The sequence below is a fragment of the Cervus elaphus genome, unplaced genomic scaffold (assembly GCF_910594005.1).
Source record: "Cervus elaphus unplaced genomic scaffold, mCerEla1.1, whole genome shotgun sequence".
NCBI classification, from domain to species: domain Eukaryota; kingdom Metazoa; phylum Chordata; class Mammalia; order Artiodactyla; family Cervidae; genus Cervus; species Cervus elaphus.
In genome coordinates, this window is record NW_025316692.1 from 366,943 (window position 1) to 384,478 (window position 17,536).

The 17,536-nt window shown below is 54.7% G+C and overlaps 1 protein-coding gene across 1 annotated transcript in view; it reads left to right on the forward strand.

The window, feature by feature from the left end:
- The window catches only part of LOC122691280 (proto-oncogene tyrosine-protein kinase receptor Ret-like), a 49,625-nt gene that overhangs the window by 449 nt on the left and 31,640 nt on the right, over positions 1-17,536 (forward strand). Inside the window, 1 exon segment of the mRNA XM_043897923.1 lies at positions 43-201. Coding sequence (XP_043753858.1) covers positions 132-201 — 70 coding nt within the window. The 5' untranslated portion in view covers positions 43-131.

The window sequence follows — 17,536 nt, forward strand, 5'->3', positions numbered from 1 at the left end:
GACGCTCGGTGCCCGCAGTGTTCACTGCGTCCTCCACTCCAGGACGGGCGGTGCTGAGCGCCGCACCCCGCTGCTGAGCCCCCCAGCCCAAGGAAGCGTCCCTCTCGCCGCAGCCGCAGCGTGCATCGGCGATGGCGAAGGCGACGGCCAGCGCCGTGGGGCTGAGGTTGCTGCTTCTGCTGCTGCCCCTGCTCGGGGAAGGTGAGTTCTGTCGAGGACTGGTGCCCGCAGCGGCCGGGGTGAAGTTGGAGCCGTGCGGTGGAGTGGACGCGTTTGAAAATGCCTTTCTGTTCACGGCGGGCAGCGGGCCAGGCAGTTACTGGCCACTTGGGCTCCACTGGGAGTGGGGTGGTGTGGCGGGCAGCGCGCCTCGGGCCCCAGGCTGGGTGGGTCTCGGCCGGAGCCGGACACGGGCCAGGCGCCTGTGCCCAGGGCCCGAGTCGCAGCCACGCTCGCCTGCCTGGTTGCGCCTCGGGCCACAGCAGCGTCTCGGGGCGAACCAAGCGGATCTTGTTGGCGTTTTGGTGCAGGTAGGGGAGAACGGGTAAGGTAGCCCTAAAAAGCCTGCCACTGGGGCAGGAGGAGTTGTGTTTCTGTAAACGATTGCTCCATTTTGGTTTCCTTGTCACACTCCACGTCGGTGCGTTTCTCCTCCAGCTCTGATATCCTCTCTCAGGTGAGAGCGGAGGGGATCTGATCTTTTTAAAACGGTTGCTTTTCCTTGTGAGTTTTTGCCACCCTACTTCTTAAAAATCCCCCAAGCCTGTGGTTTTTAGGGAGGCTGCCCTCGAGGGCCCGCTCAGGCTGGCCCAGCGCCACCGGCCCTGGCTCCAGTCCCACCCACTTCTTTAGAGTCCCCTGTTGCTGCCCCACAGGGGTACCTGAAGGTGCAGCCTTTGGCACCATTTGACGGTTCGGGGCCAACATGCACCAAGCGCTTTTACCATCCTGGAGTGGAGTAGGGCTGTGTGTTGTCAGCATCAGTGCTGGGAGGATTCGAAGTGGCTTTGCAGAGGCTGGTCACTGCCCCCACCTCCAAAACTCTCAACAGATGAATGAACCCCAAGGCTGTGGAATCTGCTTCTTACCCCCTGCCCCCCGTGGCCACGAATTTTAGTTTCTCTCAAATTGTCCCTGATTTCTTTTTCTTAAATACTTATGTGTATGTACTAAATTTCCCTCTGAGAGTAGCCCCCACCACCCTTCCCCACCTTTCCCTTCAGCCTTTGGGAATACAAGAGGCAGTGAGTGGTTCCCTGCTTCTGGCCCTGGGTCCTGCACAGACGGTGGGTTCACAGGCCTGCCCAAGGTTTCATTTGTATGACTGGATCCTAAACTCAAGAGTCAGATACTTACACTAGGATGGGCCCCCAGCCCATCACAGGAAAGGCAGGGGAGAAATCCTTCCCATGCCCCGGGGAAGAATGGGGGAAGCATTGGGAGTCTGGGGTCAGGGTGCTGTGAGGCGGAAACAGACAGAAGAAGGATGAAGACTCCGCAGAAGTAAACACAGACAAGGCCTTCAGAAGATCTCTTGTAACTCTGCGTTGCAACTTTGTAGTAATGGGCGGGTGATCAGGTGAGAGGCCGAAGCCAGGGTGGACTTGGTGGCCTCAGAACCTAGAAGAGGACTTCCCATGCCTCTCCTGTGCTTAGCCAAGGTGTCCAGCTGAGGCTAGGAGGACTGGACTGGGAGCGGGGCTGCTAGCATGGACCTGTGACACTTGGTAGGAATGCAAGTGGCTTTTTCACAGCCTGGACTTAAGGAGTTGGGTGGTGGGAGAAAGGCCCTCCAATCCAGGGAAAGCAGGTCTCCTGCCCCACCCACTCTTCCAACAGGATGAGTAAGAAACTGATTGACGACACTGAGAGTGGAGAGGTGGCCCCGCGGTACTCAGGAGGAGACAGCTGGGCGTTTGGAGAGGCCTGCGGGCACACTACTCAGAGTGGCAGTTCTGGAGCTCTCTCAGTGTGGCGCTCCAGACTGCCGCAAGTGAGCCAGGGCCACTGCTCCGGGACTCACCCAGGCTGGGAGTAGCCCGGCCTCAGGGCGGCCCCTTGTGGATGCAGCCCTTCAGTGGCCGTGCCTCTTACCTGGGGTATGGGCTGGGTCTCTAGGGGATGAAAGCCCTCCCTGCTGGCCTAGACCTACCTCCCCCAGACCGGAAGCTCTCTTCTGTGCTGGATGACTGATGAGAGGCAGGGTAGGGAGGCAACCAGATGGAGCGGCAGTGGCCTGGACCCCAGTGTTGGGGAAGGAAAGCACTGCCTCAGGGCTGGCAGGGATGGGCTAGAGGGCTCAGGGGTGCTCAGACCAAGGTCATAGGACATCACCAGACCCCTAGTGTGTGCCCCTCTCCATGTGTACACACTCTCATTGTGTAAGAATTCACACGCCTTCAGAAAAAGGCGCCATCCCAGACACAGACTCCCAGAGTAGGGCAGTACTCCTCACCCACACTCTGGTATCTGTGTGAGGGCACACATGGGCACACACACACACTCTTGAATCCATGCTCACACACTCTCATGCTCACTCTTGGTGATCACCGAGACACCACTGCCCTTTCTCAAGGATATGTGATCATGAGGCCTGTGGACACACTCACACCCATGCTCGGCCCCTCACACTACACCCTTATCTGGGAAACCCAGCCCCCCTCCCTGCTACTCCCACACATTGCGACCCCTGCGTGTATACACAGGGACACCTGCTCCTCCCTATTCACACTCAGGGGGCACAGCCTGTCCACCTGGGGCATCCTGGACCCATCTAGAGTTGTTCTCAGAAGAGTGTGTGGCGTTTTACTGCTCCAGTGCAGGTACAGATGTCCCCGTGGCATGGATGAAGAGACTGATTCCCAGCTTCCAGGGCTCTCCCTGAATGTCTCAGGCTGACTGCTCACCCAGCACCTTCTCCCTGCTCTTCCTCATGAGGCCTCGCACCTCCCATCTTCCTGGCCTGGCTTCTGGGTTCCTGTTTTGCTCAGTACCTCTGCCCACAAGGAGAGACCTGCCCCCTGTGCCTGCACGCCCCTGGGGCCTCTCACTCCCAGTACTGGCCATGACTTCCAGCCTGCTCTCCAGGCTGTGGGCCCTGCCCCTCTGCAGTTGGACCTGGGTGTGCCACTTTTGCTGGGACCAGCAGGTGCCAGCGCAGCCCCTCAGCCAGGAAGACTGCTCTGCCGACCTCTTTGTTTCTCTTTCTGCCCCTTCCCTCTCTGGCCAGGGACGAGTGGTGGTGTGCTTCATCAGGCTCACCTGGGTCCCCCTAAGCCCTTCTGGCCTCTGAGAGCTGCCTGCGCTCCACACTGACTGTCCTGGGCCCTAGCAGAGTCCAGCCTTCTGAGGGAGCAAGGGGCTGGGTCAGCTGGTAGGCTCCTAAGAGTAGGGTCTGCAAGCAGAGAGCAAATGGGGAAGTTTATTGAGACCATTGCAAAATTGCCTTTATTCTGCAGAATTGCATTAAGGATGGCTAAGTAAATCACTGTTTCCTTGGTGGTGTGAAGAAAATGGGATTCTTTTACCTAATGGGGTGCTAATGGCCTTTTAGCCAGGGGAGGAGAAAACAAATGAAAAATTATGGGATCTGTTAACCTGAAGTATGGGGTGCCAAGCGGAAGTGGGGGGGGGGGCAGGAAACTGCTGCCTTGCCTGAGGGCTTCTCCCCCTGTGACCCAAAAGAGGTGCCCTCTGCCTATTGGTCTTAACTGGATAAGGTGATGCCAGCAACAGCCACCCCAGGGGGCCCACGGCATGCTGATCCTGTGCTCAGCACCGCCTGTCTGCTACTCACTGTATCCTCCTGAAACCCTGAGGGATGTGGCCTTGTATTCCCATTTCATAGGTAAGAAAACTGAGGCTCCCACAGCCCGTGTACCTGAGCCCGTGAAGAGGACTTCATGACTCTGTGGCCCTGGTCCTCTGGTTTTCAGCAAGCCCCTCCTCTGGGCCAGCGGTGGTGGGGACCTGCAACAGGGCTCAGGAGGAGTCCGGGGATGGGTGTGGGGAAGGTGGCCCTGAGTCTGCTCACCCACTGGTCACCCTCTGGTGGGGTGCTCCAGGGGCCCGAGGGACAGCCTGGCCTGGGTCTGGGACGGAAGTGTGCTGCCATGCTCCCCAACACCTGAGTCAGGAGCCCGCAGGACTCTGGCTGATTCTCAGATGGGACTGCTACTGTAGCTGATGTCTGGGAGTCCTACAGGTCCAGGAACTGCCTCCAGGTGGGATCCTGTCATAACTGGCCCCAGGGGAGGGAGCGTGCTAGTGGTGTAGGCTGAGAGTGTGACCCTTGTACCCGCCTCTGCCTGGGGACCTAGAACCTGACAGAGGCCACTGTGCTGAGGAGTGGGGGAGGGCAGGGGCTGGGCTTCAGGGCACATGGGTATGACTGTGTCTCCTTACCTGGACTCCAGGACATTCTGGGAGAAGAAAGTGCCCACTGGGCTCCCCAGGAAAGAGGCAGAGCTGGAGAAGTGCCCCCCAACAGCGGTATTGCTTCCTTCTATCCTGAAGAAGTGGCTAGTCTCCACTCTGGAGACCCACCCCCTTCCTGTGGATGTGGGGGAGGACACTTCCTCCTGTGGGGGTTGTGTTCAGGCTCCAGTCCCTCATCTTCTCCTCTTCATTTCTTTCTCTTCTTCCTCCTGGTTTCTGCAATTGTTTTTCTGAGAGAGTGACTTAATAGTAACAATAACAGTACTGGTGAGCAGCCCACATACACGCTCCGAGGGACCACCTGCCACCCAGGCAGCTTCTCCAGGACTAGGGGTGCACCCGGGGAGAATGCAGAAGGTGACTTTGACCTCAGAGCTATCTCCATGTAGGAGAAATGGGCAGTAAAGGAAGCGCCAAGCTGTCATTTATCTCAAATGTGTGTGTGTGATATCAAATGGAAGTGCATGGCAGAAGGCAGGCTGTGGGGCCGGGTGGAAGCAGGGATGGTGGGCTGCCAGGCAGGAAAGGGGCCCTTCTGGGCTTGGGCCACAGGGTGTGAAGGCGGTGGAGGACATCCCCCTCCCTCCCTCCCTCCTGCCTTCTCACTTGCTTCCCCTGGGTCTTCAAGGGCAGAGTGCTATGCTTTATGGGTGGGCATGCTTCAGCTCCTGGAAGACTGGGGGGTTGGTGTGACTCAGAGAGATCACCCAGGGCCATGACCTGGGTAGTCTCAGAGGGGCTTGAAGGGGTATGAAGACTCAGGCCTCCAGAGCCCACATGGCTTTCCCTCCCTACCCCAGAGCAGCGGACTGGCAGCGCAGGTCCCCCTCCCTGACCCCCGTGTTCCCATGCTCAAGGGAGGCTGTGGCTCCCAAGACAGAGCTCCGCCATACCTGAGAGGACCTGAGGGTATTGTCCTCTTTGGGCTGAAGCCCTGGGAGCCCCTGTGGACGGGGCCCACTTCCTGCCTGGCTTCACCTCCCAATCCTCCCACCATCTGCCTTCCCAAGCTCTGGACCAGACGAGACCTGGGCTTCCATCAAGCTCTGGCCTCACAGCTGGGTAATTGTGGGAGCCCCTGGCACCTGTCCCTGAGGCTGGAGCCTGAAAGCCAGTGGCCCTATCAGCTGTCCACTGCAAGACCCTGGGCAAGGTAGGGTGGGGCGAGAGAGAGCAGGGAGGTAGAACTGATACCCCCTAGAAAGCGTGGTTGTGGGTGTGATGACGCCAGCAGGAGCTTGGGGAAGGCAGATCAGGCACCACCTGGGCCCTCAAGGAGAGCAGGTGGCCAGCCCTGAGCAAACACCTCTGTTTGCTTTTGCCTGGTGAGCGGCTCCACAGAGTATAGCAGCCAAGGCACCACTGTAGAAAGGTCACCTGTGCACCTGGACAGGTGTGTGCCCACCTGTTGGTCCGGCCGATGCAGGCTCTCCATGACATCAAGGATACCTAGTGGGACTGGGGGCCTCTGTGGCAGGCAGGGATCAGTTCTGGGACCCACTCAGGGAAGACACCCCTGCCCCTGCAGACCCATGTCCTGGGGGCCCCAGCCCACTGCCCCCAGATTCAGGTACTGGGACTTTACTTTATCCCCATCTTAAGCCTTCACTCTTCTGACCTGGGAGCTACTGTCTGGGTTCCACAGGGCCCTGGGCTCCAGAGAAGTATCTAAGGGGCAGGGTGGCCGGGAGAGGGAGGCAGAGCTCCAAGCTGTGCCCTGATTACCAGCTCTGACTGCCCTGTGATTGAAGAAACAATTTGGCTTCTGAAACAGTCAGAACCTCTCTGGTGAGATAATGGACATCAGAACTGGTTCTAGTCCCCCATTCCTGCCTATGGGATTGCCAGAAAACTCCAGTGGTTCTTAGTCTTAGCAAAAGGGGGAAAGAAACCATGTAAGTTCCTAAGCTTTAATTAACAAAAAAAAAAAAAAAGGAAAAGAAAAACTATAAGTTCCTAAGCTTTAACTAACAGCCTGGAAAATGCTTGGGAAGATATATGTTCTGTGTGCCAGAACCTGAGAGTGAGACAGGTGTGGGGGTGGGGGGCGATCTGGGGTGCACAGCGTGGTGGTGGGAGTCCGAGTGGAGGGAAAGAGTTTATGGAGTTTCTTTCTCAAGTTTTTCTACCCCTGAAACAGTCAAAGACACAGATACGGTGAAACAGGGAAAGACCCAGAAGCTGGGGGGCTGGTTCAGAGTGTGCTTTCTCCTTCCCTCCTCCCCTATCCTGCCTTTCCAGCATTGCCCATGGTGCATCTGATGCTCTTTTTTTTTCTTTCTGGGAAGGAGAAAGGATGGAATCAGCACTCCATTCCGCCACCTCTTGGCCATGACATGGGTGCAAGGTGACCGTGTACTCTGTGCTGTGAGCACATGCTTTGCCACTGGGTTGAGCCTCCTCATCAGATTGGCACCTGCAGGGGATCTTTACAGGAGATCACACATGTGACTCCACAGAGCCTTGAGAAGTTTCCGCTGGGACCCTCTTGAATCTTCTTCTGCAGCCACCTATCCCCTGTACCTATGTGAGCAGGAAAGACTATGAACTTGGGGGTGACAGAAACCCCCAGTCTCAACGTCTCAACACTGTTCATTTGTCTCCTGCTCCCCGCCCCCTGCCCTTGGCAGCCACTCCACACCTGACTGTGTGCACAAGAGGGGCCCAGAGCTCTGAGGAGTCGGGTTTCTAGGGCCCTGGGCTCTTTGCCCATTTCCACAGGCTGGAATCCCATCACAGGGTCCTTTTCTCTGCAAGAGAAGCCAGTGTGCAGAGGAGAGCATGGTGGTTTGGTGGGATGCACACTGGGGCACCTGTGCAGGCTCCTGGGGTCCGCTCTGGACTTGTGCCCCTGCCTCTTCCAGGGTGGTCTCTCCTGCGGAGATGGGGGGAAGAACAGGGTGGTAAACAATTAAAATTCACTTCTTTTGAGGTATGAAATTCACATAACAAAATTAGAGTGAACAGTTGAGTGGGATTTAGTACATTCACAGCATTGCATATTCATCACCCCTGTGTAGTTCCAGAACATTATTGTTAACCCCCCAAAGAAAACCCCATACCCATTAGGCAGTGCGCCTAGTCCCCCCACACTAGCCCCTGGTAACTGCCACTCTGCACCTGTCTCTATGGGCTTGTCTATTTTGGATATTTAAAATAAATTGACCTTTCATTTGTATCAGGCTCCTTTTACTTGGTTGGAGGTATATCCGTGTTGTAGCATGTATTGGTATTTCATTCCTTTTTAAGGGTGAGTAATATTACATTGCATGTATTGGGTTGGCCAGGAAGTTTGTTTGGGTTTATGAACTTTAGGGCCAATGCAACATGTATCACATTTATTTATTCATTCATCTCTTGGTGGACATTTGGGTTGTTTTCATCTTTTGACTTTTGTGAATAATGCTGCTGTGGATATTTTTGTGTGAGTATCTGTTTGAATCCCTGTTTTCAGTTCTCTTAGGTGTTTATTTTGGAGTAGAATTGCTGGGTCATGTGATAATTTCAACTTTTCTGAGGAACTGCCAAGCTCTTTTCTGAGGAACTGCCAAGCTATTTTCTGATAACAACTGAAACATTTTACAATTTTACCAGCTGTGTGTGAGAGTTCTAGTTTTACCACATCCTCACCAACACATGTTAGTTTCTGTTTATATTTTTAAATTGTATCAATTTTCTTGGATACAAGCAGTGTCCTCACCTATGGTTTTGATTTGCTTTTTCTTAATTATCAGTGATGCTGAGAGTCTTTTTACTTCCTTCTCGGCCATTTGTATCTTTTTTGGGGAAGCAACTATTTTGCCCCTGTTTCAATTGGGTGGACCTTCTTTTGTTGTTGAGTTTACTTTGCTTTATCAAATTTCCACCAGGTGTTCCCACCTGCTCAGGGTGGGAAGATCTTGACTAGGGGGTTATCAGGAAGCCTTTGTGGGCCCAAGGAGGTCTCATTCAGGAGTCAGGGAGGAGGCGGCTCCTTGCCAGGCTGTCCTGTGGATGCTTCTGGGACTTTGTATGCTTCCCTTTTTCTTCCTCTTCCCACACAGTATCTGGAAGATTTTTGCTCTTTATTCGGACTCCTGGTTATTTATTGCGGGTTGGCAAGTGCTTGGTTTGGAAATGAAGGGTAAGGCTGGAAAGGAGGAAGCAGGTTGGAGACATGGTCTTCCTGACCTTCCAGAGTCAGTCAGCATCCTCTCTCCCTGCCTTCTGGGACCTTCTTGGTTTTCCAGAAGGTCCTGGCTGGGGGAGCTCTGAGCTCTGTGGTAGAACTGAGTGTAAGGGAGAACTAGTGTGTAAAGACACCACACCAGTATGAGGCAGAAACACACATCCTCCCAGCAGCCTGGGTCACCCTTGTACCAGAACTCGTCTGCTGGTGGTCAGCCCCTGCGTGATCCCTTCACAGCCCGAGGCTGGGGCCGCAGCCTGTGACCCAGCAGACACTGACCAGGACCCCAGTGCATTCCCTCTCGCCTGTCCCTCTGCCCTCCTCTTTCCTGGGACCATCCTGCATCACTGCATCTGATTTGCCTCAGTGGCAGACCTGGGTCCAGTGTCCTCTCCTTGACTTTGTGATGAAGGTCAAAAGAGCACAGGGACCATACCCAGGTTAGACTGAACTCCTCCAAAGGGAAGAATTACCCTTGGCAATTTCCACGCCCCCACCCCCCAGCAAGACTCTCAAGGGAGGTGCCAAGAGACCCCGAGACTCCAAGGCTTCCTCCTTGGGAAGCTGCCCCTAGGACTCTGGACACTGGGCTGAATGAATTCAGTTAGTCTCACTCTAAGGGTCAGAATGTTAGTCTGCTTTTATTTTTTCATTTGTTTTGTTCATTGAATAAATGCTGCTGACGACAAGTTGTCTTTAATAAACCACAAGTTCTTTGCAAAAAAAAAAAAAAAAGAGAGGGAGAAAAGAGGAGAAGTGGCTCTGGCTCCCACCAGTAGGTGCTTGGTCCCAGCAGCCCTTCCAGGGAGGGTCCCTGTCCCTCTTCACAGCTGGGAACAGACGCAGAGAGGCTGAGCACTGAGTGGGCCATGCAGGAAGACAGAGAAGGAGCGTGGCCTGGGCCTGGCTCTGCACTTGTCTCTCTGCTTTCACGAGTCACACTGAAATCTCTCCTTTGTATCTAGACTCACTTCTGAAGGTGAAATGTGTGTGTGTACGTGCATGCATGTGCACGTGTGCACGCACACATGCTCAGTTGTATCCTACTCTTTGCAACCACATGGACTCTAGCCCTCCAGGCTCCTCTGTCCATGGGATTCTCCAGGCAAGAATACTGGCGTGGGTTGCCATTTCCTCCTCCAGGGGATCTTCCCAACCCAGGTATCGAATAGTAGGATCTAACAGCAGTAAAGAAAAGGACCCCTCAAGGCTCAGTCCTGTGTCCAGGGGGCATGGGCACATCAGGCCCCCAGCATCCCCAGGTACCTGCACACTCAGCAGCCTTGACCATGTCTGTCCCTGTTGGACAGCGCTGGCCGAGCAAACTCCCCCCTGTTCATGCCTTCCTGGGCCTTTGCTCTGTTTCACTGAGATATGAAAGAGCAAATTTCCACGAGGAGACTTTTAAGGGCACCTGCATTTTTGAGGAGACTGAAGAAGACTATGGAGGATTATTTAGGTTGCATTTTCCACCTGGTCAGCAAGCAGGTGGATGGGTGGCCTGGAGTCCCAGGTCATGGTGCCCTGGCTTTTCCACATGTGTGTGCACAGCCGTCACCGAGCAGAGGAGCCTGGTGGCCATGTATACCTAAGAGTAGAACCCTTAAGTCCTGGCTCACTCACTCTGTACAGCCTTGGGCAAGGTAGCCTCTCTCTGCCTTGGTTTCCTTGCTCTAAGACAGGAACCAGAAGTTGTCCTTACCTCTGGCAGTTGTCGTGTCCATTAGTAGGGTGATGCACGTGAAGCATTTGGAATAGAGCCTCTCGGGAAGAATGCATTGGCTTGCCAAAAAGTTTGTTTGGGTTTTTCTGTAATATCATGCATTAAAAACTCAAACGACCTTTTTGGCCAACCCAATAAAGAAGTCTCACTCTTGCTGAGTTAAATCCAACTCTTTGCAACGCCATAGACTGTAGCCCATCAGACTCCTCTGTCCATGGGATTCTCCAGGCAAGAATACTGGAGTAGGTTGCCATTTCCTCCTCCAGGGGATCTTCCCGAGCCAAGGATCGAACCTGTGTCTCCTGCATCGCAGGCAGATTCTTTACCTGATGAACCTTCGGGGAAGCCCTTGCTGGTTAATGGTAAACCTGGGCTGGGCGAGACCGGTGCTGGGGGGAGGGGCAGAAAGGGGCAGGACCATGGCTGTTCAAGGAGGTCCAATGAGGTGACACATTTGTTGAGATCTGAGTCATAGTGCCCTGCTGGGTGAGAGGGGGACAGTTGCTGGGCAGCAGCAGCAGAGTCAAAGCCTGGGATGTCCTGGCCAGTCGCCAGGGCTGACCTGACCAGGCCGGGGCTGATACACCTGCCGTTGGCTGGGGTTACAAAGCACAGGAACCCCAGAGCCAAGGGAGCCTGGTGACCTGCAGAACAGTCATCATCAGGCCACTTGGGTGGCCAGTCTTTTTCCAGTCAGGCTTTGCCCTGGGTAAAGAAATTAATTGTAACCTAATTCGCAGTTTCCTTTGCATAGAAGCTGGAAGGAACTGCTAGTGAGGCTGGTGAGTAACTCAGTGGCAGCTGGGAAATCACATTTGGGCATGAGTGTCCATCATCTGAGCGAAGCTGTTGCAGCTGGTCCGGGTGGTTGGGGATGTGGGTGGTGGCCACGGGTGCCTGCTAGGTGCAGCCTGGCCCTCAGGCCTCTGGGAACAGAAGGTTGGGGCCTGGGCACAAGGGAGGAATTTGGGCTGCTGGCTCCATGCAGCTGGGCTGCAGATCTCGTCTGCACACCTCACTACCCCAAACTTCAGCCACACCCTGACCCCTTCCTGCCCATCAGCAGAGGACTACGTAGATGGCATGGCAGAGGAGGGGGTTGTCAGGAGACCTAGGCCTGGTTGCAGTTCCATTCTGAGAGCAAGAAGTGAATTCTCTCCCTCAGAATTGGGAAACAGACGGGGAGACTGAGGTCTACAGTAAGAGCTCGGGTAAGGTGGGCAAGTCAGAGCTTTTCACGTGTGGAGGAATGTACCTGTACGTACAGGTCTGTGGTGCCTCTGAGGCAAGGCCTGGTCCTCGGGTTTCTCCTCCTCTCTCCAGGCCACCAGCCACCCTGTCCAGGCAGGGCCCACGCAGACAGGTGTGTGGGGAGACACAGTACCCCTGCATGTGATCGCCTGCCCTGCCCACCGTGGACCACACGATGAGGCTCAGTCTGAAGGGATGATGGAGGGAAAGCCTGCAGAGCTGGGCTATGTGTGAAGTCCCTGACCAGACAGGCAGGCAGGTGCCTGGGCTCTGCACTAGACAGAATCCTCAGGAGCGTGGAGAGCCCCAGGCATCCAGGGTGTGCCAGGGTGGCTGCTCACTCCTCCTTGTGTGCCAGGCCTTTGTGCCAGCTGGCCTTTGTTGTGTGCCCAGTCCGGGCCAGGAAGGCCACTCAGCCTTGTGGCCACAGTGGCACACAGGCTGTCCACTGAGGGCTGCTGGCAGCATTTGGGAAGAGGGAATTTAAGACTGGAATTGAGGCTGCTCTCATGGTGATTAGTGTCCTCACTGGGCACCAAGTAAAGTAGCTAGCCCTGGCTTGTATTCACCACCCATGTATGCACTTAGCTGTTCAGCTTTGGGTACACCTGCACAGGCCAGAGTTTTCTTGATGATTTTGTAGAGAGGCTTCAGTTCCCAGCATGAGGACTGGGGCAAGCTGTCATATTCCCTGCAAGGAGGCACTGGCTTGTGACATCTAAGCTGAGCCCAGGACCCGTGAACAGAGGTGGCTGGCTCTCAAAGGGCCACCCAGGCCTTCCCTTCTCGCCTGCTCTGTGCCAGGCATCAGGCAAGGTTCTGGGAATGCAGCAGTGAACAGGACAGGCCCGGGCTGGCTTTGTGGGTCTTTCCAGTCCAGCTTTCTTCCCACATCTTATGTGGGTCAAACCTGGCAAAGCTGCTTCATTTGGAAGCCTCTGGATGCCTAGCAGAGTGATGATGGTGGCGATGGTTGGAGGGTGGAGTGATGGTGGGTGGTGATGGTGTAGGCATGGTCAGCAGTAGTGGTGAAGCTGGTGGGTGAAGGTGTGAGGTGATGGTTGTGGGGAGGGTGGTGATGGTGTCAGTAGTGGTTAGGGTGTGGGGATGATAATATAGTGGGGGGCTGGAGTTCAGGTGAAGTTAGTGATGGTGGTGGTGATGCTGTGTAGGTGAGGGGGGTGAAGGTGATGGTGCTTGTGGGGAGAGTGGTGATCATGGTAGTGGTAATGGTGTAGCTGGGGGTGGTGATTGTGGTTGGGTAATGGTGGTGATGGTGGTGATGGTTTTATGGCCACACACAGGAGGTACTGAGCATACCATCAGCCCCATTTATGGCCAAAGTGGGGCTGGCCTGCAGGGCCCTCTCTGCGCTCATAGGCACTGGTTCTCCTGACCTGTGCTTTTTTCCTAAAAAGCCAAAATTACATTACAATCCCTTGCAAAACCAGCCTCCATCTGGGACAAAAAATGGAGATCGTGGGGTGTGTGGAGCATCCTACAGGGTGACCCTGCCTGAGAGTGCACATGTGTGTGTGTGCATGTGTGTGTCATTCTGCCTAATGTCTCCCAGTTGGCAGTGTTCCTCAGTTACCAGGCCATCATTTCCTGAGCCGTGGTCAGTGATTTTGTTCTTAGGTGTCCTCAGGGTTTCTTTGCTCAATGCCAACTCTGGCCTCACCCAGGCAGGTCGTGCACTAGAGGGTGCTGTGTGCCCCACGTGAGCCTCATGGGGTGGGGAGGGGCATCCGTGAGGCTCCATTGCACTCATCCTGCCACTGGCCACCCACCTGTGGCTCCCTGTGCCTGTCAGACCAAGCCAGGGGGTCTTGACCAAGGTGATATCACCCATCTCTCTGATACCCTGCCCCCTCTCCTATCCCAAAGTCTCACTGTTTTCCAAATGTGCCCAGCTGTTAACCTCCCGCCCACCTTCCCCCCGCCACTCTGTGCTTAAAACCATTTATGTATTAGTTTGTTCCTTCCTGGATTCCTTTGTTGTTTCACTCACTAGTTTGTTGTTTCAGACAGATTGTGACATGATCTGACTGACCCTGGCTGCTCTGGGGCAAGTGGCCTATGGGGTCAAGAGTGGTCTCAAGGAGGGACTTCCCTGGTGGTCCAGTGACTAAGACTCTGTGCTCCCAAAGCAGGGGGCCTGGCTTCAGTCCTGGTCCAGGAACTTAAATCTTGCATGCCACAACTAAGATCCAGTACGGCCAAAAAAAAAAAAAAAAGAGTGGGCTCAGGGAGGCTAGGTGGTCCTCTAAGCTGAACTGAGATGAGGGAGAGGATGGAGCGAGTTGGTACGGATGTCTCTGGTACTTGGGTGGAGGTCAGGGCTGGTGAACGTGGCATTCCTTGGCCCAGAGGCAGCCATTCGAGCTGTGGGACTGGCTGCCATTTGCTTAAGGATGCTCTGGAGAGAACACCTAGAAGATAAGCTGAGACGGAGGAAACCCACATGGGGGTGAGCAGGCTGGCTCATCAGAATGAAATAGGAAAGCACCAAACACAGGAGGTCCTGAAGCAACCAGAGAGAAGAGAGAACCAAGAAGGGAATCATCAGAATTGAGTACAGACCTCTCAGAAGCAGGACAGCAGAATCACGCTTTTGAAGGACAGAATAACTGTCCTGTAGAAGTCTCAGGGCTTCCCAAGTGGGCTTCCCAGTTGGCACAGTTGATAAAGGGTCTGCTTGCCAATGCAGGAGATGCAGATTCAATCCCTGGGTCGGGAAAATCCCCTGGAGGAGAAAATGGCAACTCCCTCCAGATATTCTTGCCTGGAAAATTCCATGGACAGAGGAGCCTGGCAGGCTACAGTCCATGGGGTCACAAAAGAGTTGGACATGACTGAACACTCACACACACAGAATTCTCTGCCCAGCAGAAGTGCCTTTCAAGAATAAGGTAAAAGTGTTTTAAAAAGAGGGGCAAGGGAAACAAAGACCCAGATTCATGTTTCTGTGAGTGTATGAGGTGGAAGGGGCGTGTGGGAGGGGCAGCACTGTTGCTAAACGTCCAGTTAAGTTGGCCACAGGTTCATGAGTGTTTGTTGCAGAACACTATTTTGACATAAATGTTCTGCAAAATATACTGCTTGTACATGTCAAATATTCAACTAGAATAAAGAGAAAATGTGAACAGGATATGAGAGGAGGGGCATGGGGTGGACGAGGAGAGGATAATGGTGCCAAAAGTTGCTGTCTGGGCGGTGGGGCTAGGGGGACCCTCCACAGGGACAGCTGGCCCTCAGGGAGAGGGGCAGTCCCTGGGGAGGAGTCCATGAGGTCTGCTTCCTGTTCCTGCAGAAGTGATGGCATTAGGAAACCACCGTCTGTTAAGGAGATTGTGCTGGGCCATAATAAAGCTGTCATCTGCAGGATCTGGTGCTCGTCACAGGCAGGAGCAGGGCTGCCCGGTGAGTGGATTCTGCGGGAAGGTACTGCCTTGCACACACATGTGGGCACTATTGTCACCCCACTCAGTTCTTAGATCAGACCATCTTGCCATGTGTTTTTTTCTTGAGAGCCCCAAATTCTGGCTTTTACATTGCAGTCCTAGGACATTGGTTGTCTGGGGCCTTGTGTGGGATGACCACGGTGACTGCCACTCACTCTAGTCAAGGGTGCCCAGTTAGGAAGCACCTGCCTGGATCTGGGTTGGTATGGTCAGACTGGCAGCACATCCTCGGTCGAGGGTAGCAAGGAGGTCAAAGGAACCTCAGGGGAGTTGTGCATGGCCTCTCATGGCCAGGGCTGACCAGGGGGCACTGGTGAGGTGAGCCTGCAGTTAGGACTGGGTAGGCTCGGTATGTCTCACTAAATGAGCAAGAAGATGGGGGAGGTGGGGGTGGGTCTGCAACAGTGTGAGAGAATGTGCATGTGACATGCTAAGTGTAAGAGAGATGTGTGTATCAGTCTGGGTCCAATCCAGAGACACCCACACAGCGACTGGACCAGAGGAGGTTAACATAAGAGTTGATCGGCAGTGATGAGTGTAAGAGAGCTGTGGGCCACCCTGAGGCAGAGAGCAGGAGCTTGGGGAAGGGGCTCCCTCCCCAGAGTGGGGTCACAGCTCACTGCATATTGAGAAGTTGGCTGGGTTGCAGGGGCCAGGACTGGTCTGCAGCCTCGGGGGCCAGCGGGAGGTGACCCTCCAGTACACGGGGGAGCTGAGGCTGGTGCACAAAGGCTGGTGATGGGTGCATCTGGGGGCTATGGGAGGTGATCGCGGGGCAAGGGCGTGGGCTACATTGGCGCCAAGGGGCTGCGTGCATTTGGCATGGACTGAGGCAGAGCATGCAGGATGTCCCCACAATGTGCTGCAGAAGTGAGGGATGACAACCAGAAACCCTCGTCCACCTGCGTGGTTCTCCACCGCACAGGAGGGCACTCACAGCTTCTGTGTGGGTCTGAGAATGTGTACGAGTATGACCAGTGTTCATGTGTGAGTGTTCACACAGGGCTGAGCTTGTGGACAGTTGAATGAGTGAAAGTGAAGTAGAGACTTGGGCCTGCTTCTCTCTGCATACAAATGTGAGTAAATGACACATCCAGCCAGGTGTGGAGCATTGAAGACTGCCTTTCCAGGATACAAAAAGGCTGGTGACTGCGTGTGCCGAATGAGACCATCCATGCCTGGTGGCTCTGCTTGTAAAGATGCTGGAGGAGGCCCTCCTTGGAACAGGACAGCCCGCTGTCCCCACTGAGTGTTAGTTGCACATCTTCTCCTGCAGGGGTGGGGCAGGGTGGGAGCATATGGGGCCTTGGGCCCACATGCCTGTCTCTGTTTCCATCTGCTGCATACCTGTGCATACACATTCATGCATATACACACACATGCCATGAAGGGGGCCTGGGGTCTCTGCAAATGCGAGCAGCAGCCAGGACCTTTGGCAGGTATGTCATGAGCAGTGTGGGACCCATCCCCACTCCTGTGAGAGCAAAGCCCAGCTCCTCACCCTCTGGTGTGATGCCAGGGCAACTTGAGGGGCCAGAACCCCACGTGGTGCTGGCAACATCTGTCGAGGCAGAAACGTGGGACTAGGTGTTGGGGGAGGACCCTGTCACCCAGCAGCATTCGGGGTGGAAGGTGTGGGTGGGGCAGGTTTTACAAGTCCTGCTGTGTCGACCTGCCCCAAGTTCCAGGGGAGACTCTCATCAGAGGTTGGTCAAAAAGCCCTTCCTGGCAAAACGGTGCCAGCAGGGAGGGGTGGTCAGCTGGCAAGGCCTGGGGCTTCCTGGTGGGGCCAGCATCTGCCTTGCTCCTGAGTCCCATCGCCGCTTTGTTAGTCATCGTCCAAACCCCAAGATGCCCACCCTCCAGCTGTTTGACCATGGGAAGTCTTCTCACCTCCCAGCCTCCGTGTTCTTACCTATTTAATGGGGCAGTGAAGAGGTTTGCCCAGTGATTATAAATCGGAAGTGTGAACTTCATACCGCGTGTACCTGTGCAAAGGTGAGGCCTATACCAGCTCCTCCTCTCCCCAGCCTGCCCTTCTCTTGTTCACAGTCAGAGAAAGTGAGGCCCAGAGGAGGCTAGAACTTTACAGAGGCTGCACAGCCCCAGGAAACTGGACACCTCTGATGGCCCTTTCCGGGCTCTTCTCCTTCACCCTCTGGGGTTGGCCCCATCATCTGTAGGGCCCACCATAGAATGCAGATTGTTCTAGAATTATGAATTATTTTAGGACAATGACAGGAGAGCATTAAACCAAGTATGGGGAACTGTGGTCTCCCCAGGCTACACCCCCCTGAGGCCAGCCCTGCACCCACACCCTCGTTCCCTACCTTGGACCATGTGTTTTTCCATCTAAACGTGTCTGTGACAAGGAGGAGCATTAAGGCGGCCATGCCCTGAGTAGGGACCACCTGGGAAGCATTTTAAGTGCATTTAAGACTGTTTCTGCTCACAATCATCGCCCAACCCACAAATCACTTTTGGCAGCAACAG